This window comes from Sorex fumeus, unplaced genomic scaffold (genome assembly GCF_029834395.1).
Source record: "Sorex fumeus unplaced genomic scaffold, SorFum_2.1 ptg000010l, whole genome shotgun sequence".
Taxonomy (NCBI): domain Eukaryota; kingdom Metazoa; phylum Chordata; class Mammalia; order Eulipotyphla; family Soricidae; genus Sorex; species Sorex fumeus.
In genome coordinates, this window is record NW_026606067.1 from 37,101,696 (window position 1) to 37,128,351 (window position 26,656).

Below are 26,656 nucleotides of genomic sequence, written 5' to 3' on the forward strand. Positions count from 1 at the left end.
AACTATGTACTAGAGTATATAATTAGTTAAAAAAAAAGCAACAAAGTTACACTTCTAATTTAGTTTCAAACCATTGATCTTAAGGCATATCAAAATAAAACACTACTTTGTTATGCTAGATTAAGTTCTGATCTTAGTATGAAATTTAGTCTTTGGAAATGAAGAATAACTTTTCTTCTCAGTTTCAGACACGGTGTTGCATAGCTATTTCTCTTAACTGATGCTTTGGTGAGAAGAAATTGGAATGTTCTAATTTAAGAGTTGGCACATATTTTAAGGTACTGCTTTTGCTAAACACTGCTTTTTATACTTATCTTCAGGACTATTTCATAAAGCTTCAGTGGGTTGTAGAATTTAATGATAAGTAATATAGATTCATGGATGCTAATGGTGGTACATTGTAAGTTTTTCAGAAGACTGAGACTGTGACTATTTGGGGTGGGCGCATGGTTTGGGCCACACCCAACTGTCTAAACAAGCTTACTTTCGGACCTATGCTCAGGAATCACTCTTAGAATTGGTCAGGGGGCAATTTTCTGAGAATCAAAAAGGAGCTCACCTCATGCAAGGCAAGCAGTTCAACCCCTGTACTCTCTGATTCTGGTTTTGACTTACGATATTTCAATGAATGAAAGCTAATTAATAGTCAAGGATTTGCAGACTTATTATTTACTTTTAGAACATATATTTATTCCTACAGCTTCTTTAATTCAATCACTGTGAGATACATAGTTACAAGGTTGTTCATGATTTGGTTTCAGTCATACAATGTTTGAACACCTTTCCCTTCACCACTGTACATTTTTCACCACCAATGTCCCCAGTTTTCCTTCCACTTCTCTTTTTCTCTTTCTCTCTTTGGGCTTTATGGTTTTCAATACAGGTACTGAAAGGTTTTCATGTATGTCTCTTTACCCCCCTTCAGCACTCAGTTCTTGTCCAGGACGATCATTTCCAACTATCATTATCATAATGATTCCTTCTCTATCCTAACTGCCCTCCTACCCACTCTATTTGTGGCAACTTTCTACCAGGGACCAGTCCTCCTGGCCCTTGTTTCTAATATCCTTGAATGTTAGTCTCATGCTGTATTTTTTTTACTTCCCACAAATGAAGGCAGTCATTCTATCTCTGCACCTCTCCTTCTGATTTATTTCACTCAGCATAATACTCTCTGTTTCCATCCACTTTTAAGTAAATTTCATGAATTCATTTTTCCTGGTAATAAATTTTCAGATTTAGACCCAACTTTTTTCCTGGCTATAGAAAGGTAAAGAAGAAGAAGAGAGAAGGATCCTGTTGAGGTGATTGCAATGGCAGAATAAACCAAAGACTTCTTTAGTGACAATTTGACTCAAATGAAAAAACTTTAATTTTACGAAGTAAGGAAAAACTGGACAATTTTATGGAAAAAATTTGACTTTGGCTGGAGGTCACTGACATTTTACAGTTGGTTTCACACCTGAATTCTCAGCCGCGCACACACAAAACAACGTGTAGCAGTCAGCCTTTTTTTTGGGGGGGGGGGTGCACAGGTAGCACCAAACTTAAATTTTTATCTACAAAGAGTTCAGCTCTAGATTCAGGTCAGATATTGACTCCGTCATTTACTGATTTTGTGATTTTAGGCAAATTTCTAAACGTCTCTTTAATAAATATACTAACCATTTCTTAGTTGCTGTTATGTGGAATAAATAGAATGTATTGGCACATTTTAAAAGCTCAGTACACATTAACTCTTAATCTCACTGTGGCGAGTTGGCTTCCAAAAGACCCATTTACTGACAACTGAGACCAATTTAGAATACACTAATTCAATCAGTGTTTTAACAGATGAGAAAACTGAGGCCCAGAGATAGGAAATGGCTTGTGATATAATTCAGGCTTTTGGATTGCTAATTTTACTAGACTAGGCTCTTATAGAAGAAGAGCGTTTGTTTATAGACTAGAAGACTGAATCTCACCACTTCTCACATCCACTAGCAATACCTACGCTCAGGTTGAAGTCCTCCAACCTTGGATTCAAACTACCGTAATTACTCACTGGTATCATTATAGCGATGGAATGGCTGGTCTCCTGCTGCTGTCCTTGCCCTCTCCTTCAATATATTCTCAACTCAGTAGGTTCAGAGTTTTGGTTTTCTCATTTGGCAAAGCAGTCTCTCTTCTCTCACGTTATCTGCTCCTTTTCTTTATTCTAGATGACTCACCCTGCCCTCCTTGCAGTCCCATTGTACATTCCAGACATAAGCTTATCTCAGAGTATTGCATAAAGCAAACTGGAAATGCTTTTTGCCAAACATTTTCATAGTTCCTTCTTATTCTCTCCCTCTGATCCCCCATTTTTGTTCAATGAATTCTGCCCTGACAGTTCTATTGTGGTTGCAGTTATCTGGCCCTTTTCATTTTATTTTCCTGATTCCTTTATGCTTTTACCTATCAAACATTCAATGTATAAAAATTGATGTGTTGCCTATTCTCTAGTAGAATTCATGCAATAGGGAGTACTATTTTTTCCTGACTATCTCCAATGATGTGGTTTCTGACCCAAAGGAGGTACCCAGGAAATGATTAATAAATGAAGACCTGTGAGATATTCAAAAGGTATTGTCTCAGATTTTTTTAAATTAATGAAACTCAGCAAGTGTGATACTCTTAAAGACTCTTGGTATGAGATGGAACTTTTCAAAATAAGAAAATTTACCTTTTCTGGGGTCAGGACAGTAGTAAAGAGAATAGGTTGTTTGCTTTGCACATTGCTGACCTGGGTTTGGTGTCTGGAAGCCACATGGTCCCTCCTGAGCCAACCCAGAAGTAACTCCTGAGTACTGCTTGCTGTGTCCCAAAAACCATTTGAAAAAAAAGTTTCCTTTTCTAGAACATACCCTACATATTTCCATATTTGTGTAGTTAAACCAATATGGCTATCTTTCTTCAGTTAATTACTAGAAAATAAATATACCATACGGTCAAACCAAAAGTTTCACTCTCTTAAAATTCAATAAATGTTTTGTACCTGGTGAATTGGGAAATAACTATTTCATTCCTTATCAGGGGGTGGGGAGTTACAATTCTTACAAAAATCTCAAAGAAAAACTAGAGACAGTGGGTCAGTATCATGAATCAGATTTCATCTTGATAGACTTTTTATAGACCTATAACAAAGTGAAACCCTGAAAATTGTGTTAGGTAATGGGTATTCTGACAGACCCTTTAACTCTACACAACTAGGAGGTACTGCTATAATTCTGCTGCTTCAGATGAAAATTTCAAGTGTTTTCATTAGGTACAACAGCTGTTTCTATTACAGATAACAGATCTCAGAGGTGGTGATGCTGATATCAACTTCTAGTGGGCTCAGAACATAGTGTAGCTTGTACAATTAGTTTTTTTTTAATTATTTTTTTTTGCACATGCAAATTAACTCTGTAGCAGTAAAAGGAAATTACTTACTTGCTACCGGAATTGTCTAAAAGTGATACGATCATCCTTTGTAGAGTCACATTAACCAAATTAAAAGCCCTTGAGGAAAATTTGGCACCCTGTTCTTTCCCATTCACATTTTCCTAAAGACCTCTTAGGAGCTTCTATTTAGAAAGTGAGGGTCATTACCAGGGCTTTTAATTTGGAAAGATTGGCTGCTTACCAGTTTAGTTTTGTAGATACCCAGTGGTTGGGTGGAGTGGCTCTGCAGTGCTCTAGTCTCAGAGGTCTTGGAAATCTTGACATTATTCTAGCCTCCAGACTTCCGCTTGCTTACGGTAGGAATGTTTTTCCAACCTGGGACACAGAACCACAGCTCTGCTGCTGGAGCTAGTCCACAAGAAAGTCATCACCATTACATTCTATCACTCTTCCATGGAGCAGAGGAATCTTTTCCTCTTACCCTAGGAGTCTGGGGTGGCTTGTGATCCTTTTAATTAATAGGCAATGGTGGAAACTATCATCGCAATTCTGGGCCTACCCTTTTGGTGACTGATGGTTTCTGTATCCTTTCTCTTGAAATACCTTCTCTTGGAATCCAGTCTCATTCACATGGAGAGGCCATATTGAAGCACACTAGTCAACTGTCTCAGTTGATTAGTCTCAACTCTCAGTTATGGGAGTGAGCCATTTTGGAGTGGAGCCATTTTGGCATGGAGCCTTCAGTTGATTCTAACTCCAGGCGTAGAAGGCATCTGACTAATTTGCATGAGAAACACTGACCAAGAACCAGTGAGCTGAGTTCAGCAATTTCACACAATCATAAAATATTGAATTTTTCTAAGCGCCTATATTTGGGGTGATTTGTAACTATAAATAACTGCTTTAGGAGCAAAGTGAGAAACTATGGGCTTAAGTGATCTTAGGAGCATGATGATCAAAAACTTCAGTTTAAGGTAAAGTGGAATTGGTGATATAGGTGTATGATATAGCTAGGTTATAGACAAATTCAGTCGTTCTCTTTCTTCTTTCTGGCTGGCCCTTGAAACTTTAGAACTAGATAGTTGAGTTGTTTTATTCTTATCTCTAAACAAGTGTTTAAAATACAAATGCAAATTGAGGGGGAAAAAAACCAAAATCAAACATTTCCTGATGGCATCAGATAGTAAATATTTTAGGTCTTTGTTTTAATTGGCCTGGACAAGGCAATTGGGGATATATAAATGAATGAAATAGCTATTTGAAATAAATTTCAGTATAAAAATGTTTGGCCTGTTTGACATGCATTTTGTAGTTTGCTAAACTTTGTTTTTAATAATAAAATTTATCTTTAATTTTTTCTCATTTATTCATATATTTTTGGGGGACTACATTTGCTGGTGCTCAGTGGACCATATGTGGTGTCAGGAATCAAACCCAGGCCAACCATGGGGAAAGCAAATGTACTACCTGCACTCTCTGGTCCCTTCCCAATTTCTTTACTCAACAGTTATTTGACTAGCAGCTTGACTCTCATCAACATGGATTTAATTTCTATTCTAAAACCCCTTTTACTGTTCTTTATTGTTTGTTGTAGGGTACTCCCACTGTGTTTGAAACGTGCTTCTCAAGCCTCACTTCTCTTATTTTATGCTCTTTCTCAGTCATTCATCTTCATAAATGGTCTAGTTAACACTTATTTGCCAATGATTCCATCTCTTTTTTTTTTTATCCAGAGCTCCAGGCCCTTGCTCTCATCAGAAATCCAAATTCAAAGCACATTAGTGCCTATTAATAATCAGCTGATAGTCCCTCAATTCCATATCTCCACTTCTATAATTAGCTTTGTGATCCTGGGGCAATGGATTTCTGTTTTGCCAGAGGTTGGTCATTGTCAACAGGGGGCAACAGAGAGAAACTGCAAGGACAAAGAGAACAGGAGGGATTTGTAGATTTTTTGCTGCTGTCTCTGCTTTGGTTCCCTGCAAGCAACTTTTCAGCACACCTGTTTGCTTGAGAAATGTCTATTCTTTTCCCCCCGGCCCTTTTGTATTGATTCACCATGAAGTACAGTAACAAAACTTTCATGATTGAGCGTCGATCATACAATCATCAAACACCCATCCCTTCACCAGTGCACGTTTTCCACCACCAAAATCTCCAGTATTACGTCCTCCGACCCCCATCATTCCACACCTACCCCTACCTGTGTGGCAGAAAATTTGCACAATACTCTCTCTTCAATATTTATAGACCAGTCCCATCACCACTCATACCTGGCGAAAAGGCAATGCTAGACAACTTTGCTTTGTATTACTTGTTATGGATACAATATAATGTTGCTCTAGGAATTCTAAAATTTTAATAAATAGGGTCTGGAGAGATCACTGCAGCAAGTGGCTTGGGTCCGAGATTCATATGTGTGTCTCTGGATCATAGCCATGTGGGAGCTTAAGTAGATGATGGCCATATTTGGGCATCATCTCAGAGTCCCACCGGGGCAGAGGGAAGGAGAAGGGCCGACTCCTCCCCTGTCCTGTGAGGCCTGGCATTTGCACCACTGCCACCCCATACTGAGCTTTTTGCTGAGTTCTAGAAGACGGTGGTCACCAGGATTCCTAGGGGGCAGGCAGAGGGATGGCACTTGCCCCAATCTTGAGTGGCCTGGCGAAAGTGACCTATTGCAAAGTCTGGAGCCATCTCTGCAGCAAATTGCTCGGGTCTGAGATTTGGTTGTGTGTCCACAATGACACATTTTCAGGAAGGCCTAATGTTTTAGCTCCAATCTCCCCATACGGCTCTGGAGGCCATGCTGGCACCTTATGGACCATATAAGATACAGAGTTTGAGCCTGGACCTCCTGCTGTAATGAAGAAGGTTCGACCTCATTATTGTGCTATGTAGTTACAGTAACTGTCAGACCCATAGGTTTAGCAGTGACATGGAGCAAATTTAAGCATAGAGCTTAGTTCTGACTTGGAGATGGAACATTTTCTTCAGAATGCAGAAATGGTTGAGTGACAGATTCCTCAGATGGCTCAGGAGGCTCCTGAGGGCCTCCTGCAGACTGAAGATTCAACCTCATTATTGACCTCTGCAGTTGTGGTACATGTCATACTCATAGGTTTAGCAGTGACATAGGGCAAATTTAAGCTTGGAGCATCATTCTGACTTGGAGATGGAGTATTTTCTTCGGGATTCAGAAACGGATGAGTGACAGATTCCTTGGATGGCTTAGAAGGCTAATCCAGGGCCTCCTGTGGCAATGGAGAAGGTTCAGTGTCATTACTGACTTCTGAAAATATGGAAAAGGTCACACCCAAAGTTTAGCAGTGACATGGGGGCAAGTTTAAGCGTGGAGCTTCCTTCTGACTTGGAGATGCAACATTTTCCTCAGGATGCAGAAATGGCTGAGCTTCAAATTCCATAGAAGATTCAGGAGGCTGAGCTAGGGGTTCCTGCTGGACTGATTCAGTCACCTCAGGGATCTCTGGAACTTGAGCCACTGTATCCTGCTGGATGGCAGAGTTACCCTAGGGGTTCTCTAGAGGCTGAAACTGGGCCTCCTGTTGGGCTAGAGATTCTTTATTCTCTTCAAGGCTCTCTGCAGCATGAGTTAGATTTCTGTCTGGGTTTCTGGCTGGGTTGAAGTTTCACCTTTACTGGTGACCCTTGGAGTTCTGGTAATCTGCAGATAGCCAGGTTTGACAGTGACAGTAGATATATTTGAAATATTAACTTCTTTCTGGATTGGGGACAGTTAGTTTTCCTGATTATATTGTAAAGACTGAAGTACAAGTTCCAGATTTGATTCTGAAAGCTGAGCTTCCACCTCCTGAGGCACTGAAGATCCCCTTTCCTCAGCAGCCAGTCTAGGCTGAACTAGGGCTTCTGGCAGAACTGAAGCAGTATCACCCTCTTCAGGGGGTACTTGACAGCAAATCTGCATCTTAGATTCAGTTTAGCTCCTGAACTAAAGAAGGTTTTGATTCCTCTGGAGATCCTGGGAGTGCAGCTGGGCTCTGTTGTGTGCTTGCTGAAACTTCAGCTTCCAGAGTCATAAAGTGAAGCTAATTCTATCTCTTCTAAGCGTTCTGGATGCTGAGACTGGGGTGAAAAGGATTCAATCTCATGAGAGATTCAGAATGTTGCTCTGAATCTCCTAGTACATTCAAAGGTTCACTCCCCTCGGGAGAAGATATCCATACTGTAATCTAAATATTCATCCTGTATCTGTTGTGGTAGACGATGAAGTCTCAGGATTTTTAGGAGTTCCAACAACTTTGGGAGTTTTGATTTTTAGGAGTTTTTTGATTTTTAGGAGATTTTTAGGAGTTCCAACCCAACTTTAATGATGGATCTCATTCTCCTAAAGAGCCTTGAATATAGCACTTTCTTAAAAATCTCAGGGCTAAGATGAAAGAGAAGTTACTGGGGCCTGCTCGAGGCAGTCAACGAATAACAGGATGGTCGTAATTCGTGATTCCAACAACTTCGGCAGCATGGTGATGGCCGAGTAGACCCTTCTTCTGGTTTTCAGGTGAAATAATGAATTTTAGTAGTTTTGGATTCTGTCCATCTAGAGATGGAGCAGGCATTTCAAGTGACTGATTTTCAGGTTAATCTGGACCTACAGGCTGAATTGTACTTTTCCTTCTAGGAGGCAGAGCTAAAGTCCAAACTATCATTCGATCCATCAACTGGGAGCCTCTGATGTGTTGCCAGCCTGTCATTCAAACACTGGTGTGGAATCGATGTGACCCAGAGGGCTACATTTTACCTGAATCCCCATCCAGGGCAGGAACCAAAGTCTTAGGCAAACTCCGAGGGGAGATCAACAGCTGGACAGCAGTCCAGGTATGCGGGTGATGAAAGTCCCCTGGCTCACCCGGAGTTCAAGGGCATGGGGCGATTCAAGTGGAAGATCAGAGGAGTACGAAGGCCAGGACTCGAAAGTCAGCTGGACTGGACGCAGGACTCTGCTGGACTGGGTGCAGGACCCACTGGGGCGCTGAGCTCCCTGCATCAGCAGCCACCTTGTACGCCAGGTGAAGAGACGCAGGACCCAGAGAAGCAGCCCAGACGGGACATGCGGAGGCTCCGAGGTCCTGCGATCCAGGCCAGTAGGGCATCCCCTGAGGGGAGCTGAGCCGTTATGACAGCACCGTTACGTCAGCCCAGTGATCTAACGGTCTAACTTAGCAACGGAGCGCCCCTCCCCCACAGCACCTTTATGCCGCCTTTATTGGGTCAGGCGGAGCCAGCTCCGCATAACCAGCAGGACCCAGGCGTTCCTTCTTCCCGCTAAGGCACCTATCAGGTCCTCTTGCCCGCCCCCCGCCCCCAGCCTCCCCTCCCCGCCCCTGCCAGGCAAACAGGACTGGGCTGAGCTCGGGGTGGGGTGGGGGGAAGGAACAGCGTGTCCCAGGGCTGGGCGCGTGGCAAATTCAACGGTCCTAGTCCAGTTGTTGTGGTCTTGGTTCTTCCTTCACAACTGAAATCCGAGAGGCATTCTTCCTCCCTTGGCCATCCTGCTTCCCAGAAAAGGAGCTGATTTGAATTAAATCCTGTAGTTCTTCGGTTCTGGCATCAGTGAGCTCCTCCAAAGGCCCATATTCCACAGCTATGTGACCACTTTCTAAAACCACAATGCACAGTTTCTGAAATGCACCTGACACAGCCTTTTGAAGAGCCAACTTCAGAGTCGTCTTCCTTTTCCTAAGGAATGACAATGGTCCTTCCAGTTTATCCAAAATATCCCTGACTAGACCACCTCCAGGGCTGTTGTGCTCCCAGGATGGCAAGACCGCCTCAAAAGCACAGAAGAACTTTACCTTTGCTTCTGAAGTGGTGCCACAATCTCTCCTTTTTCCCTTTCTTCAAAGTCAGAAAGATCCTGAAGCTTGACAATCCTTCTAAAGCATCCATTAAAACCAAAGTAGTAGTTTGCCAGTTCTTGGCATTGGGAGCTGTTTAGGGCAAGTGTCTGATGTTGAACTGCTTTGTGTCTGCTTGAGATGGACCTTCAGTGGACAGGACTGGAAGAGCGGCTGCGGGTCACAGGCATGTTGGGCTGAGTGAGCCGTGCCAGTGGATTAGAAGCCTAGTCAGAAATCTGGGTCCCAGCCCTTCAAGACCGCCAAGTTCAGAGACACGAACAGCAGCTGAACAGCACCTCCTGTCAAAGCTATGAGTATTGACCCACTGGCAGTCCTGCTCCTCATTCCAGGCTTATTACCTGGAATTTATGTTATTACCACTTCATTACCTCTTCTCTGATCCCCGAGTCCTAAGTGGTGGTAGATGTTTCCTTTAACTGCTTCCTTTTTTTGACAAAGAAGAGCATCTCCTCTGCTTTAAAAAATTTAGTGAACAATTACATACTTGGTTTATTATTCTTCATTTATTTATTGCTTTTTGGGGGGGGGTTACACCCAGCAATGCACAGGAGTTACTCCTCCTGGCTCTGCACTCAGGAGTTACTCCTGGTGGTGCTCAGAGGGGACCATAGGGGATGCTGGGAATCGAACCCGGGTCGGCCGCGTGCAAGGCAAACGCCCTACCCGCTGTGCTATCTCTCCAGCCCAAGGTTTATTATTCTTTATATTAAATTTCTTCTCCAAATAATCTGCTACAGTTTGTCTTTTTCAACTGGACTCTGGTGCACTTTTTGTTCTTAATAAAAAGATGATACTGACAGTTTCCTTCTGTAGTAGCAAATGACCACAGCTCATCTCTCCCTATCCCCTGGCTAAATGGCTCAAATCAAATATCTTTTTTCTATTCTCTAAATTCCCATATGCTGTAAAAAGGCATATAAACCTGACTCCTAATTTCTTATTCATCCATAGCACTCCACCTTTTTCTATGTCTTCCTGAGAAAGTCAAGCCATGGGAATGCAAGTGACTGCTTACTCCTCTGTTTCGTCTCTTCATGACACTTCTAAGAAGTCTCAAAAACCTTTTCAGTTAACAGTTCCAGAAACATTCTAGCCCATACCAACTTATAGTTAATTTATAACAGCTTACTACTTTATTAATTTAGGAGTCACTGTATGATTTGTTTTCTGCCTCTGCACTTCATTTTTGAAGAATGTTTCTTGCTCCTTCGTTTTTCAAATATGCTGTCATTTCTTTGCATTCTTGGTACCAGCTATTTCCTTTGTTTAGAAATCTCCATTTTCAGCTCATTAACTGTTATATCTCCTTTAAGTATTGTATAAATATCACTTTCTCCAAGATGGATTTTTAAACCTCCCAGATCAGACTATATGACACTGCTGACTTCCATAGATTTTTTGAATATCCACTTTGTTTGTTTTGGGTCGTACCTGGCTCTGCTCAGGGAATACTTAAGGTTCTTTGCTTAGGGATCTCTCCTGGTGGTGCTCTGAGGACCATATGGCATTCTGGGGCTCAGACGAGGCCAGATACACACAAAGCAAGCACCTAACTCACTATCCTATCTCCTCTGCTTCCATTCACAATTTTTTTGGTTTTGAGGTCACACCCAATGGTGCTCAGGATTTCCTCCTTCATTGCACTCAGGGATCACTCCTGGCAGGGCTGTGGTGCCAAGCACCAAACCAAGACAAGCAGCCCGCCTGCTATACTATCTCACTTATTCCACCAATCCACTTTTTAAGAACATGTAATATTTAATTAACTTATAAGAAGTTCTTCAATGACTGCCTGTCTTCCTAGATGGTATAGCATGGGCTGTATATTTATCTTGTTCAGCTGCATATCCTTCACATCTCCTGTTCTTTTCACTTTTTTAAAATTTTGTAAGGGTGGGGCAGGGAAGAAGGGGAGGGCTTGTACCCACCATAAAGTGTTGAGGAGTGATCCCTGGTGATGCTCAGGGGATTGTCTGTGGTACCAAGGATTCAAACCAGAGTCATGCAAGCAGGATCCCAAACCTGTGCACTTTATTCGGCCCCAACATTTCCTGTTCTTTTTGGCAGAGCAGATATCCAGTAAGCACTGTAGCACTGTAGCACTGCCCCCCCCCCCCCCCCCCCCCCCCGTTGTTCATCGATTTGCTCGAGCCGGCATCAGTAACGTCTCACAACAAATTGTGAGACTTGTTACTGTTTTTGGCATATCGAATACGTCACGGGGAGCTTGCCAGGCTTGCTGTGCGGGCGAGATACTCTCGGTAGCTTGCCGGGCTCTCTGAGAGGGGCTGGAGCAATTTTGACCTATTGTTGTCCACGCAATATTCAGTAAAAACGTGCTGAATTCAGTTGCTTTCTCTTTTATGCATTCATCATGGGGAGGGACTCTGAATAGATTGTAGAAGGTACATGTTTCTTCAGATATGCCAGAATCCTATGGCTGCTATTTTTAAAAATGGCCTTAAAATTGTATTGATTTTTATTCTGGGTACCATGGTACAAAAACTATTCTTAGCAGAATTTCATACGTGAACTAATCCAGCACCACACCCTCCACCCAGACATTCGCTTCCTTCCTGAATGTTATTTCTAAACTGAAAGCTTCTTGGGTTTCTCCCTCTCAGCGTATCTCCTGATTCCAGTTTGCCCCATTGTGGATTCTTGCGATAGAAGATTGTGTGCAGAGAAGATTGGCCAGAATTTACTACCTTTAGCTAATCCGGAGACTCAACATCATTCCTCTGCTGTCAGCGTAGCACTCGTCTCTTGAGTTTGTCACGGAGAGGGTTTATTGAAACTCTGGTGGCCAATGAAGAGAAGTAAGGCTGCTGCTACCATCCAGGCTGCTAGGACTCCCCCACCCCCCAGAATATCAGTGTGTTAATGTTTAAGAGGTTCCCTGAAACGGAGACATCACTTCTTATGTGACAAGAAAACTGGGGTAAAGGTTGGGGAGTGAACTCAAACACAGATGAAAGGGCTTCACAATAATCTCTGACAGCCAATAATGAAGAAGTAGATAATGGAAACAGGAGACTGAAATGAGCACCACAAGGAAATCCATGAAAGGAGATGACACAAATGCTTGGAATAAAGCAGACCTGAGAGATGAAATAAATCCATATGAGTTTGACTATACGTCGAGAAAGAGAGCGGCATTCATTAAAACAAGAAAACAACCGCTAAAATCACCCCGAGAACTTTCCTTTTTATCTTCTAAATAGGTTTGACCCATGAGGGACGTTTCTCTCTGAGAATAATATGTCTTTTCCCTTCAGCTTCGAAAGTTTTACCTTCTGGATTGTATTCCAAACACGTTCCTTATCGTCTCTTCTTCCTTCAAGGGTGTCCATAGCATCTGCCATTAGCGACTGCAGCTGTGGTGCCAAGATAAAAATTATCAGTGTGGAATTCACACAGAAATAACTTCTCTAAATACACAGATTAAAACCTAATTAAAAAATCATTTGTACGCTGATGATTTTATTACTCATCTTTCTGACGACGAACACTGCCACCTCATCTCTGCTTCAGTCATTACCACGTATTATTGCAGATATAAAATATGGAAACAATGAAAAGACTCTTCCTGCAAATTTGTAGGAAACATATAGGTTTTAATGTAGTAACTGCTGATGTTTTGTAAAAACAGATTTAGGCTATAAAGAATGAAGCCGGTGGTTAATTCTCTCAGGAAATGGCATGTAGTACATGAATGCATTTTAGTATTTTTCTCCCGAGGCTAATGTATCATAATTCCAGGCATTATGCAAAAGCTCACCAGAGGACAATACTAAAATTGTGCTGTTTTATTACCTCTTAAAGAATCTAGCTCATTTATATTCTTTTACTATTCTTTCAAAAAATTCAGAATCACCAAGTTTACTTTTTAGTAAACTGCATTTAGTTTATTTGTGAAATGTAAGTTTTAAAAATTAATACCAAGAAATTTAAGTGTCAAAAATTCTTCCTTTTGCCCCAACTGTCATATTCCAATTTAAAATAATCTTATAAATCCAAGGCATTTTGTGGCTTCGAAGAAAGCCATGTCAAGCCATGAATATTTAAAGTTAAAAAGAAAGTGCTTTAAAGAGAACAAATGCCATTTCAGTTCACTGTGTCATCAAACAGTATAATTTTCCTGCACTTTTGCTATTGCAGAGCTTAAGGAGGTAAGCGGGTGGGCAGAGTTGAGTCACTCAAACTCTTCTTATTGAGCAGTCACTGTTTATCTAGCACCTTGCAAGGTATTTAACTGGGATTTACTTTCTAGGTTAACCCATACTTGAAATCTGGAAAGTACAATATGTTACTTTAGCTGATAATATCTTGCAGATAACATAATTCTAAAATAGCTGTTATATACATGCTTAGGCAAATCCATTTCAATTTTTTTCTGGTAGGTATTTAAATAATGAAAATGTCCCATGATTGTATATAGGGTTTCAAATAGTGGAACTCTGCACTATTTTATCTCTTGCCAATAGTTTTTACTAAAAGGTGTCAGTAGAGCTGATTTAGTGTCTTTTGTATGCATTTAAAAAATATAAGTATTTTCAGGAAAAATAAAAGCTGCAGATGTGTGGCTAGGAAACTTAATCCTGAATATGTTTTTCATGAAGACAGGATCAACATTGTTCCAACATTGTTCCTAAATTAATATTTTCTTGTTTCCTATCATCTTAGAGGAGCATTAATCATTTAAAATTGACTAAGATATGCTTTTTGAAAGCTCCATGCCACTAAACTGAGTGTTCTGTGAATGGAAAATAAAGTTTTTTTCAAAGGCATTTCTCTGCACACAATCATAAAGATATCCAATGTTTATTGTCAGTTTTGACTCAATAATTTCTTTATTAATGGACTTTTAAAAAGCCTTAATATGTACTCTGCATAGTTTTGTGTTTGACTAGTCAGTTCATTTTATATAATTACTCTGAATATTGGTATTTATTTAATACCTTTTAACAGGTTCCAGTGAACATTATAAATGTTGGCAGTTCATTTATTGATTGGTTAATTTGTTACAACTTTAAAAGCTCAAAGAGGGAAAGTTCCTTTAGTTATCTGAAAATTACAGGTGATCAGTTTGGCTGTTCTCTTCCTTGCTCTATGTGAATTCAATTCAAGTCTATAATTAGTTTTAGCTCTCTTCAATTATAGCCTCTAGTAAAGAGCTTTTCCCTATAACATATTAGCATGCCTTATGGAGTATTTTTACCTTTTCTTGAAAGGCCAGCACACAGTCTATAATTGTTTTTTCATATGAGGATGCATTATATCTAACATTAATTGTGGTCATAATATATTCTGCTTGAAGATTGTTTCTGTGGGATATTCATTCAACTGATTTTGTGTTTTTGAGATTAGACTGGCTCTGTGGTTTTGAGATTAGAATTACCCAGTCAATTCAGTTTTTTTTTTTAAAAAGACACTTCAGTACATCTTCTCTTCTAATAAAATTGTTGAATCAAAATGTATGTGTGGGTGTTGGTGCAGCCTATATGTGTGTGTGTATGTGACTTGAAAAGTGTTAGAATAAGACAATTTTTTTAAGACTACTTTGTAGAGTTGACTAATTTTCTACACCACAATTACTCTTTTGCCTCCTCACTGTTCCACAGAAGAGAATCTTATATTAACATATCTGGGAGTGTAAGAAAAAAAAACATGATACATAATATAAATAATCAACTCTTTTCCATGTTTTTTTACATCACAAAATTCTGGCGAAAGAAAAAAGTGACACGTGACATCATATGGGTCTCGTAGAAAACAAATTATTTCACAATGCCTTTTCAGCAGTTCTGATTGTTGGGTGTAAACTGTAAACAATAATGGTGCATCTTTTGTCAAAATAATGAACATAATCAAAGTAGATAGAGTGTTAGGTAGAATTCATCTGCCTCACAGGCATTGATTGGGAGGGGTGGCAGGGGGGTATATTTGGGTTCCTGGTGGTGAAAAATGAGTACTGTTGAAAGGAAATGTGTTTGATCATTGCATAACTGAGACTTAAACCTGAAAGCTTTGTAACTTTTTCCACAGTGATTCAATAAATAAATATATATATAAAAAGAAAGAAGTGAAAGTCAAGTGTGAGCATGAAAAACATACACATAATGCCTCTATGCATTTTCCAGTCACATTAGAAGATGTCATGAGTGTTGGGAAGTTTACTTTTCAACTGCATTCATTATCACAACTTCTCACCCGCCCAGCCCTCTTCCAGATCAAATCACTTTTCTGTTGGCTTGAAACTGTGCAAGCCTTAAACAAAGAGAAACAAAATACTTACCAATTCTGCCTCTTGTGGACTGATGTCTTGTAGATAGGGAATGGTCGCTAGCTCGGCCATTGCTTGATTGATCACCTGGCACTGTTCCTTGACTCTTTGTAGCCGGCTCAGGAGGCTGGCATACTGCAACTTCTCCATCACACCTGAGCACACCCGGAAACTCCCCTAGTCACCCAGGATAAGAAAACGTTTTAGAACACAGCCACAGAATTAAGAACTCCCTCCCTCCCTCCCTCCCTCCCTTTCTCTCTCTCTCTCTCTCTCTCTCTCTCTCTCTCTCTCTCTCTCTCTCTCTCTCTCGGAATTGAAGCCAGAGCTTGTTGTCATATCTTTTGAAGCAATATTGTTTAGTAAAAGCAAAGGTTTCCTTTTATTATTTTTAAGTATTGTCTCTAACCTTCCTTCAACTAGATGTATATATGTAAAAATAAGTTTGCAGGATTTTTGAGAAGGTTCTGCCTAGTGGTTGAAGACTCGAGAGTTCTGACATTGAGCTTGCTATCTTTTCTCCCAGTGGGATTCCCACAGAACTGTGTGGAGTACGAGGGTGACTTGGCACTGCTGATATCTAAATCTCAAAGGTATCATTAAAAGCTGAGTTACCACCATATTTTTCTTCTTGATAACAGAACACACAGAATATACTTTTTTTTAAAAATGCAGGTTGAATAATGAGAAAATGTTGTGGCAAGCTGAATTCTATTTATCCCAATGACTTACATTGAGATCTTTAGTTCTGTTTTCCTTTGGAGAGAGTCTCCTCAGCAGTACTCAGAACATAGGAATTCACTGCTAGAAGTACAGTACTGGGAGGGAGCAGGGCTATATCTGGCAGTGTTCTTAAGAGCCATGAGTATGAGGGCTCAAGCTTGGGTCCTCCACATGCAAGGATATTATAAAGAGCATCTGAATTTCAGCTTGAATTTAAAAAGATGCTCTTTCTGAAATGTCATACTCATATTCTGATTGATAGCAACTTCTAGTAGCTGGCACTTTTCTAGACTCTTGGAATAAAGGAAGCTTGAATACCATTACTTTGTTCTTGCTTTAAGTGATAGAATCCTTTGATATATCATTTCTACCTCCAGTTCTGGATTTATGTTTCGCTTTTATTGGCTAATTTTAGCTCTCCATCATGAAACTGATGAGTGTGAACTTTTGTAGGGACCATATTCCCTCATAAATTTACTGGATTGTCTCAGATATTATTATATTAAGAGTTAAACAATATTTTGGGGGTAACTTGGTTGTGCTCAGTATATCTGGGGTACTAGGGATCAAACTGAAGTCAGCTGTATTGAAGACATATATTTTAACCCCTGTATTATTTCTCTAAAAAAATTAAAACAACTTGTAATTCTTGATAGGGAAGATGAAGTTTGTCATTAATTTATCACATATCAGTTTAGAGAGGAATTCTTCTAAGGATATCCAAGGCTTAAGGGAAAAGCCTTGTATTTCTTCTGTGTGAGGGCTGGAGCGATAGCACAGCGGTAGGGTGTTTGCCTTACAAGCGGCCAACATGGTCGACCCGAGTTCGATTCCTCCACCCCTCTCGGAGTGCCCGGCAGGCTACCGAGAGTATCTCACCCGCACGGCAGAGCCTGGCATACTACCCGTGATGTATTCGATATGCCAAACACAGTAACAACAAGTCTCACGATGGAGATGTTACTGGGCCCGCTCGAGCAAATTGATAAACAATGGAAGGACTGTGACCTGTGACCGTGAGGGTGGTAAGACATGGAAAGTCACATGAGGACTGAACTCAGGGCTTGCATTCCATGACCAAGTACTCAGAAGAGAAAGACTGAAGGTGATAGCCCCTCTATGATAGTTTCCTGAACCACCTGTGACAAAATTATTAGGCTTGCTTATTAGCTAAACTGAATTTGGGTCTTTATTCTTTCAACCACTAGATTTGTGTGGCCTTAGAAATATGGATTTTGGCGAGGTATCTCCTAGAATATTCAAATATCTCAAGTCAAAGTTGGAGATAAAACCACTACTTGAACACTAAGTATTTAAGCTGGACCGTATGTGGTAAGTATAAAAAAAAAGTTTTTCTCAAAAATTAGTTAAGGCAGACATGATTTTTTTTCTTAAAATAGAATCCTAAAGGAAAATATGTTAGAAGGATATTGCAAAGAGCATCTGAATTTCAGCTTGAATTTAGAAAGAGGCTCTTTCTGAAATGTCATACTCATATTCCGATTGATAGCAACTTGTAGAAGCTGGCACCTTTCTAGACTCTTGGTAATAAAGGAAGGTTGAATACTATTACTTTGTTCTTGCTTTACTTTTTTCTGAACATCTATGTATGCTGTTGAATTATGTGTCTCTAACTCTTGCAGGTTTGTTCTTTTCGATTAATCACTTATCTGAAAATCCACGAACCTACACGACTGATGATTGCAGATTGTGGATTTGGGATTCCTTTTCTGAACTGACAAAATAGCTAGCCTACCCACTTAGTTTAAACATGTAGCTAAACAATGGGATTCTGTCAAATGGAGGAAAGCAAGTTGCAGGAGAAACAGTTTTCTTTCTGAAGAAAAATTGCTTTCTTTGTTCTTCTTTAAAATAAACAATGAGGCTAGTTGCAGGGAAGTGGTGTAGTGACTCTATTCCAAAGAGCAGAAACAACAGCAGCCTGCTTGGGAACGTAATCTATCAGTGTAATTTTCCAAAACATCAGGAAAATAAAAATAGTGGAAGGCAATGGTGCTTTGTTAGCTCGATTGTGGGATGCATAGCAAAACAGGAAATGCTCCTTGTGAATAAAATACGAGGGGAAGAATATACTTGACTGCGTATAGCAAATTATCTGGTCCCAAGCTAAATTCAGTTTGGGGTTATCAGGAGACTGTAGATTAATATTTTATCTTTATGAGATAGCAGTTTTTGAGAGACAAAGATATAAAAAATCAATATCTATACCAGCCAGCAAGGATGTTTTAATGCAGTTTGCTTTAAGAATATAAAGGAAATAATGAAAAATGAAGAAGGCAGCTTAAACATTCTTTCACTAGCAAAGGAAATTCTAAAGGGAAGCAGCCCTACCAATGAGGCTTGCTTCGGAGGTGATCAAAGGGCTCTTTAGTTGTTGGGCAGAGTGTAATAAAGTGGCTAAGACTGAAGTTAAAACCTCACACAGGTACAGTGAAGGTTAGGTAAATAGCAAGTTCAATGAGGGCTTCAGTTAACAGAATTGCATAGGTCTAATAGCAAGTACGGTTAAATGTTTGTCAAAAGAGTGACACTATGTAACACTGCTGAAAATCAACTATTTAGAATGTATTTCAATTTGACATAACTTATAGAAACACTAATTGCAAAATATAGAAGCAGAAAACATCACTGTTCATTTCAGATGTGCATATGTAAACATTTTTTATGCTTCACTTTAAGGAAATTAAAAGTAAAATTAACGAGGTATTAAAAACATGGTTAGTTAGGTCATTTCCTGGCAAGTCAGCCTGTGAAGAAGGCTTCATGCATGACAAGAAATTTTATTATTTTAACTCTTTAACACTTAGCCAAAGAAGCACAATACAGAAGGCCTGTAACTGACAGCAGACAATAAAGTTAATGAATGGTAAAGTATAGTGGAATCTATACTATCTGAAATAATTAAGACAAAGATCCAGAAAGGAAAATAACATTGGAGAGGAGCTACTGATTGAATAGGGTTGACGTTCAGTGGGAAGTTCCTCAGTAAATTCTGAGATTCACCTGGGACTGTCATTTTGGTCACCCACTAATGATAGTGTTTTTTTTTTTCTAAATTATGATATTATTGACTTTCTAGAAACTTAAGTAGATATATGAAGCAAGAAAAACCATCTGGTCATCTGGCCTTTTTTCTTTTTCAACAACCATCTAAGAGTTCAAAACATTAACTACAAAGGACATGAGCAAATTGTTGTTTAAAATATCTAAATTGCTATCTTACAAATTGTAAAATCAAGACAAACTGATTATAATTCTTTGTATCTGATCGGTAAAAATAAGTATATTCATGTAGCATTTATGAAAAATGGGTGAATGTTTACTAAATATTCCGGCATCATAGCTATCTATTTCTTTTTTTTTAATAGTTTATTTCTTTATTGAATCACTGTGGGAAAAGTTACAGAGCTTTTGGGTTTAGGTCTCAGTCATGTAAGTATCAAACACATTTCCCTTTACCAATACTTATTTTTAACCGTGAACCCCAATAGAACCCCACCTCCCACCCCTCCCAGTTCCTGTGAGGCAGATGAGTTCTAGTTAATACTCTATCTACTTTGACTAGATACATTGTTTCGATAGAAGATACACAATTATTGTTTAGAGTTTACGACCCCCCCCCAATCAGATATGCTGAAACAGTGTTGTGAAATGATTTGCTTTCTACAGCTTGGTTTAAGAATAAAATGATAGCGGCCGCGCGGTTTTGGATTTCTGCTGTTTCATTTATTAATCCTGGAAGTATTTCTATTAAAAGTTAGATAGTTAAGAGATTGGTTTCTGTGCTCTGGAGTCGTGGCCGTGCCGGAGAGCCGCTCGTGGGGGGCAGCTGGTGACCTCGGTCGGGCGTGAAGGACGGCCCAGAACGCCCCCCTTCCCATGAGGCCCCCGCTGCCCCCCGCCCCCGGCTCAAACCTGCTGTCCACAGGCTTCTCTGCGGCCGCCATCTTTCCAGCTATCCATTTCTTAATGTTAAATAATAAACACGTTTATTTTTAAAGTATAAAGTAATTAATTTAGCCAAAGCAATAAAAAGATGTATGGATAAGTTTTAAAAATTCCATCAAATAGAAGATGGTGACTCAAGTGTCAAAATAATTCTGTTTTGCACAGTGCAGTGTGGGCAGAAAAGGAGTATAAAAAGATAACACTGGTGTCAAAATATGAAGGGTATCATTGCTTAAGACACATAGAAATGTCCTTTTTATCAGGAATTCCCTTGTCTCCATTAACTATCTACCACTTCATGGCTGAAGGTGAAAATTGTAGATCTCCATGTCTGAAGATGACACCTCTCTAAATATATGCTGATACAAATCACAAGCTTTTGGAATATTGAACACGTTAGTGTTCTAAGGAAAGGAATTAAAAATCCACATGTTATTTGCATAGCCTTCATTTTAGAAGAATATATATATTTTTAAAACTACTACATAGTTTTTATATAAAAAAAGTCTGTAAAGTAGTCCTTTTGTCAAAGCAAGCTAAAACCAATACAAACAATAAACCAAAAATTGAACAGAAATCAATCATTAAAACTTTAAAAATGTCGGGGGCTGGAGCGATAGCACAGCGGGTAGGGCGTTTGCCTTGCATGCAGCCAATGTGACCGACACAGGTTCGATTCCCAGCACCCCATATGGTCCCCTGAGCACCGCCAGGAGCAATTCCTGAGTGCATGAGCCAGGAGTAACCCCTGAGCATCGCCAGGTGTGACCCAAAAAGCAAAAAAAAAAAAAAAAAAAACTTTAAAAATGTATAGGAAGTAAGAAGGATTTCCACATGAATTGAATACCTTTTCTGTCAACAGCTCTGTGAGTTGGACCTTACAAGTAACAGCCCATTTTATCAACAAGAAACAAGCAATTCAGAGATGAAGTGACTGGCCCTAGTGAATCAGAGCATAGCAAGAATAGTCTTGAACAAAAGCCGTTACCTACAGGTATCACAAACTTGGGTAACAGCTAATAGGTAGTGCGATGCCTAAACCCTCTAGTGAATGGCATTTGGCATCTAGCAAGAAATAAAACACACCTTGGGAGATCTTTAAAACACAGTTGAGTGTTGCTTGGGTCATAGATAATGTAACAGTGTAGGAATAATTTCTACTCACCAACTCATTACTTGCTTCATTAAGCTGGGTTATTTTTGCAGCCAATTTTATTCATCCCTGCTTTATTAAGCTAGGCTTGGACATACGATAAAAAACTCAAAGGCCAATATTTGGATCCACTTGAGGTCCCTAGGTATCCTTAATATCATTCACTTAAATTCCACTAAAACCCTTTGAGAACATCTCCGCCAACTATTTTCGATAGAAATAACCATGGGCAAGTTAATGAAATTCCTCGATTAGCAAAATGATATTATCATTCTCAAAAAGATACATTAATTGGATGTCAAGAATCTTGCTAATTGTAGTTTTCAAATAATTTTTATTGACACAAAATAGATGCATGTACAAATTTCCAAGTGGATAGTATATATTCAAAAGAGAAAAAATAAGTTTATAACTATAAAATGTGTGCATGCCTTAGAGAAGGAAACCCAACCTGCACTCACAGTGAGATCTGGGAGTCTTTTTTTTTCTTTTTGGGTCACACCTGGCAATGTACAAGGGTTACTCCTGGCTCTGCACTCAGGAGTTACTTCTGGCGGTGCTCGGGGGACCCTATGGGATGCTGGGAATTGAACCTGGGTCAGCAGCATGCAAGGCAAATGCCCTACCCACTGTGCTATCTCTCCAGCCCATAACCATCTTGACAAGTAACAAGGTATGACAGGTATCACCCAATGAACCAGGGCATAGAGAGATAACCTCTCTGGCATCCAGAATGTCATATAGTAGTGATGCTAGCTAGAGCCTGACAATGACAGGGGCAATGTATGTGGGTTCATAATTAGGATGGAGAGGTTGGTGAGGGTGTGTGTATGTGTGTATGTGTGCATGTGAACACATGTCTGCAGATGTTTGTAACAGAGAGTGAAGAACAGAACTAAAATTCTGTAGTAGTGCTAATGAGATTGCTGTAATTAACTGAATATTTGAGTTAATTCAAAATCCTTTAGCCCCAACGTGAAAGTATTTGGAGATACAATCTCTTTTGAGGTAGATAGGGGGCTAACAGAGGTTCTGAGGGCAGTCTTTCCTGATAGAATATGTTCCCCACGTGGAGATGTCAGATAACTTTTTCCTTGCATTGTGAAGATCCAGTAATGAAGGTGGTCAATTAGAAAGAGGGTCATTATCATGACCTGAACCTACTGGCATCTGATCCGAAGTTTCCAGCTTCTAGAAATGTGATCACATCGATTTCTATTATTTAAGCCATACAGTCTATGGTACTTTCTTATAAAAACTCAAGATAAATAAGACAGAGATGAAGTTCTTATGAACAGAAACAGGAGAGATAATCGAGCGGAACACAATTGTTTGGAGCGGAGAACGATGTGGTTAGAAAAATCAGTAAAAATGTGCTTTTGTATTTGGAATGCATGGAACAGCCAATCGTGCAACTATATTAGGGACTTTATATCTTTTCCAAAATGCTGAATAATGTTATTGAGCAGATAAACTGCTGAACAGATGTTAAGTTGCTGTTTGTGATGACCCTCTTGGTTCTTCTTGTTGTAAGGTAAGAACATCAAATCAGTGATGTAATACAAAGTTACAAAAATTTTTATGAAATTTCCAGCTTATAGGCTTTTTGAAAAATATTCAAAGAGGGGAAATTTGCAGCTTTATAGCTGGTTAATTAGAAGTTCCCTTAATGTACTTTCAGTATAATAGTTCAAATTTATAAAGCAGCACAGCATAGTTCAGGTCCTATTTAGGGCTTTTTTTTTAAGACTGAAAAGTTAAAAAGCCATGTTTTGGGTCAGAGAACCTTAGAATACACAAATATCAAATACCAATGTTTAGAGTGACATTCATGTTATCCGTTTGGCTGGGGATATGAGTGGTCACTAGCTTGATAAACTCTGAGTTTTGGTATAGATAATAAGGTATGTAAGAAGTGAATAGAAAAAACAGTGTATTTCTTCAAATTTGGTTTTTGATTTCAAGTAATAAATTCACTGCAACTTGAATTAGGTGATAGGAATCTTCAGAAAAAGTTTTTAAAAGAGACACTAACCTAATATATGCTGAAAATTGCAACACATACCATTGTAAAATGTTTTAAATTACAAAAGCAATGAAATAATTAGCTTTCACTTACCTGGCTTTGTAAATGAAAATCTTTGTGAATGTTTCCCAAATACTCCAATATATACACCAAACTTAGTGTCAATTTTGTATGTCAGATAAATATAAAAGACTCATATACTTACATTCAATTGCGTACTTCTAATGAAATCCAGTATTGGCAAGATGCGTTTTCCCATTGTCTCCATGTGTCTCACCATATCTTCTCTGCTCAGTATACCAAAAGGAGTTTTGTGCTCTACAAAAAAGTAACAGTAGACATTCACACTATTTTTCTCATCCAGATTCAATTTCAAAATGCTTTATTTAGAAAGTTATAGATACTTCAGTGTTAAGAGATCACTTGTATCACTTGTTATCAATTTGCTCGAGCAATAACATCTCCATTCGTTCCTGTCACGTGCTGGTGTACCCCAATGGCATCGGCTCACTCCAGGAACACGAAGAATCTCAAACCATTTGTTCAGGGTTTTTTTTCCCTTTATTTTATTTATTTATTTTTTTTACAGTTGTAGATTTACAATTTTTTGTGCTTTGGTTTCAATTATACAATGATCAGATACCCATCCCTCCACCAGTGCCCATTTTCCACCACCATGGATAATATCCCTCCCACCCCCATCCCCCCATCCCCCCTGTCTCTAAGGCAGGGCAATCCCCTGTGTTCTCTCTCTCCTTTTGGGTGTTGTGATCTGCAAAAGAGGCATTGAGTGGCAAACATGTTCAGTCCATAGTCTACTTTTGACATGCATCTCCCCTCCTGGGAGGATCTTCCAAACATCCTTTATTTGGTGCTCCCTTCTCTATCTGAACTGCCCTTTTCTCTAGGATACCCGGCTGGCCTCTAAGTTATGGAGTAATCCTCCTGGTGCTGATCTCAGCTATTCTTGGGTATTAATCACATACTTTGTTACTTTATATCCCCCAGATGAATGCAATCTTTCTATGTCTATCCCTCTCTTTCTGACTCATTTCGCTTAGCATGATACTTTCCATATTGTACCACTTGTATGTAAATTTCATGACTTCATCTTTTCTAAGAGCTACATAGTACTCCATTGTGTAGATGTACCAATGTTTCTTTAACCAGTCATCTGTTCTTGGGCATTCAGGTTTCTTCCAGCTTCTGGCTATTGTAAAGAGTGCTGCAATGAACAAACAAGTGCAGATGTCACTTCGACTATACATTTTTGCCTCTCTGGGATATATTCCCAGGAGTGGTATTGCTGGGTCAAATGGGAGCTCAATTTCTAATTTTTTGAGAATTGTCCATACTGTTGTCCAGAAGGGCAGAACCAGTAGACATTCCCACCAACAGTGAAGGAGTGTCCCTTTCTCGCCACATCCACGCCAGCATCGGTTGCTTTTGTTCTTTTGAATGTGGGCCAGTCTCTGAGGTGTGAGATGGTATCTCATTGTGGTTTTGATCTGCATCTCCCTGATGATTAATGATGTAGAGCATTTTCTCATGTGCTTTTTTGCCATTCGGATTTCTTCTTTGAGAAAGTTTCTGTTCATTTCATTGCCCCATTTTTGGATGGGGTTGGATGTTTTCTTCTTGTGGAGTTTAACCAGTATTTTGTATATCCTGGATATCAACCCCTTGTCAGATGTGTATTCGGTGAATATCCTTTCCCATTCTGTAGACTGTCTTTGTATTTTGGTCACTGTTTCTTTGGAGGTGCAGAAGCTTCTTAGTTTAAGATAGTCCCATTTATCTATCTCTGTTTTCACTTGCTCGGCCAGTGGCGTGGCATCTTTGAAGATACCATTAGCTTCAATGTCATGGAGGGTTTTGCCAACTTTATCTTCAATGTACCTTATGGTTTCTGGTCTGATGTTGAGGTCTTTAATCCATTTTGATCTTACTTTTGTACATGGTGTTAGGCCGAGTTCTGAGCCTATTTTTTGCATGTAGCCGTCCAGTGATGCCAACACAATTTATTAAAGAGGCTTTCCTTACTCCACATTACTTGCACCTTTATCAAAGATTAGATGAGCATATGATTGAGGGGAGATGTCAGTGTATTCAACCCTGTTCCATTGGTCTGCAGTTCTGCCTTTGTTCCAGTACCATGCTGTTTTAATTATTACTGCTTTGTAGTACAGTTTGAAGTTCGGGAGGTTGATTCCTCCCATTTTCTTTTTCCCAAGAATTGCTTTAGCTATTCGTGGGGGCTTATTGTTCCATATAAATTTCAGGAGTGTTTGCTCCATTTCTTTGAAGAATGTCATGGGTATCCTTATAGGAATTGCATTGAATTTATACAGTGCTTTCGGTAGTATTGCCATTTTGACAATGTTAAGTCTCCCGACCCATGAGCAGGGGATATCTTTCCATTTCCTCATGTCCTCTTTTATTTCCTGAAGTAGCGTTTTGTAGTTTTCTTTGTACAGGTCCTTTACTTCCTTAGTTAAGCTGATTCCTAGGTACTTGATTTTCTGGGGCACAATTGTGAACGGAATTGTTTTTTTCATGTTGCTTTCTTCTCTCTCACTGTTTGCGTATAGGAAAGCCATGGACTTTTGGGTATTGATTTTATAACCTGCAACTTTACCGTACGAGTCTATTGTTTCTAGGAGTTTTTTGGTGGAAGTTATTGGGTTCTCTAAATAGAGTAACATATCATCTGCGAATAGTGAGAGCTTGATTTCTTCCTTTCCTACCTGAATGCCCTTAATATCTTTTTCCTGCCTAATCGCTATTGCAAGTACTTCCAGTACTATATTGAACAGCAGTGGAGAGAGTGGGCATCCCTGTCTCGTCCCTGATCTTAGAGGGAAGGCTCTCAGTTTTTCCCCATTGAGGATGATGCTTGTTGTAGGCTTGAGGTATATGGCTTTAATTATGTTGAGGAAGGTCCCCTCTATACCCATTTTGGCTAGGGTTTTCATCATAAAGGGGTGCTGGAACTTATCAAATGCTTTCTCTGCATCTATTGATATGATCATATGCTTTTTATCTTTTCTTTTGTTGATATGGTGGATTATGTTGATTGATTTCCGAATGTTAAACCATCCTTGCATCCCTGGGATGAATCCTACTTGGTCATGGTGTATGATCTTTTTGATGAGTAGTTGGATTCTATTTGCTAGTAGTTTGTTGAGGATCTTTGC

General features: G+C 39.6%; 1 protein-coding gene and 1 pseudogene across 1 annotated transcript in view; both read right to left on the minus strand.

The window, feature by feature from the left end:
• SPATA16 (spermatogenesis associated 16) overlaps positions 1–26,656 on the minus strand; it is a 349,005-nt gene that overhangs the window by 32,793 nt on the left and 289,556 nt on the right. The window contains exons 7-9 of the mRNA XM_056110646.1: positions 23,665–23,777; positions 15,601–15,765; positions 12,596–12,679 (exon numbers count right to left, since the gene is read on the minus strand). Of these exons, the coding sequence (XP_055966621.1) occupies positions 12,596–12,679; positions 15,601–15,765; positions 23,665–23,777 (362 nt within the window). The remainder of the gene's footprint in view (positions 1–12,595; positions 12,680–15,600; positions 15,766–23,664; positions 23,778–26,656) is intronic.
• On the minus strand, positions 8,859–9,497 carry LOC130019909 (RAD52 motif-containing protein 1-like; annotated as a pseudogene).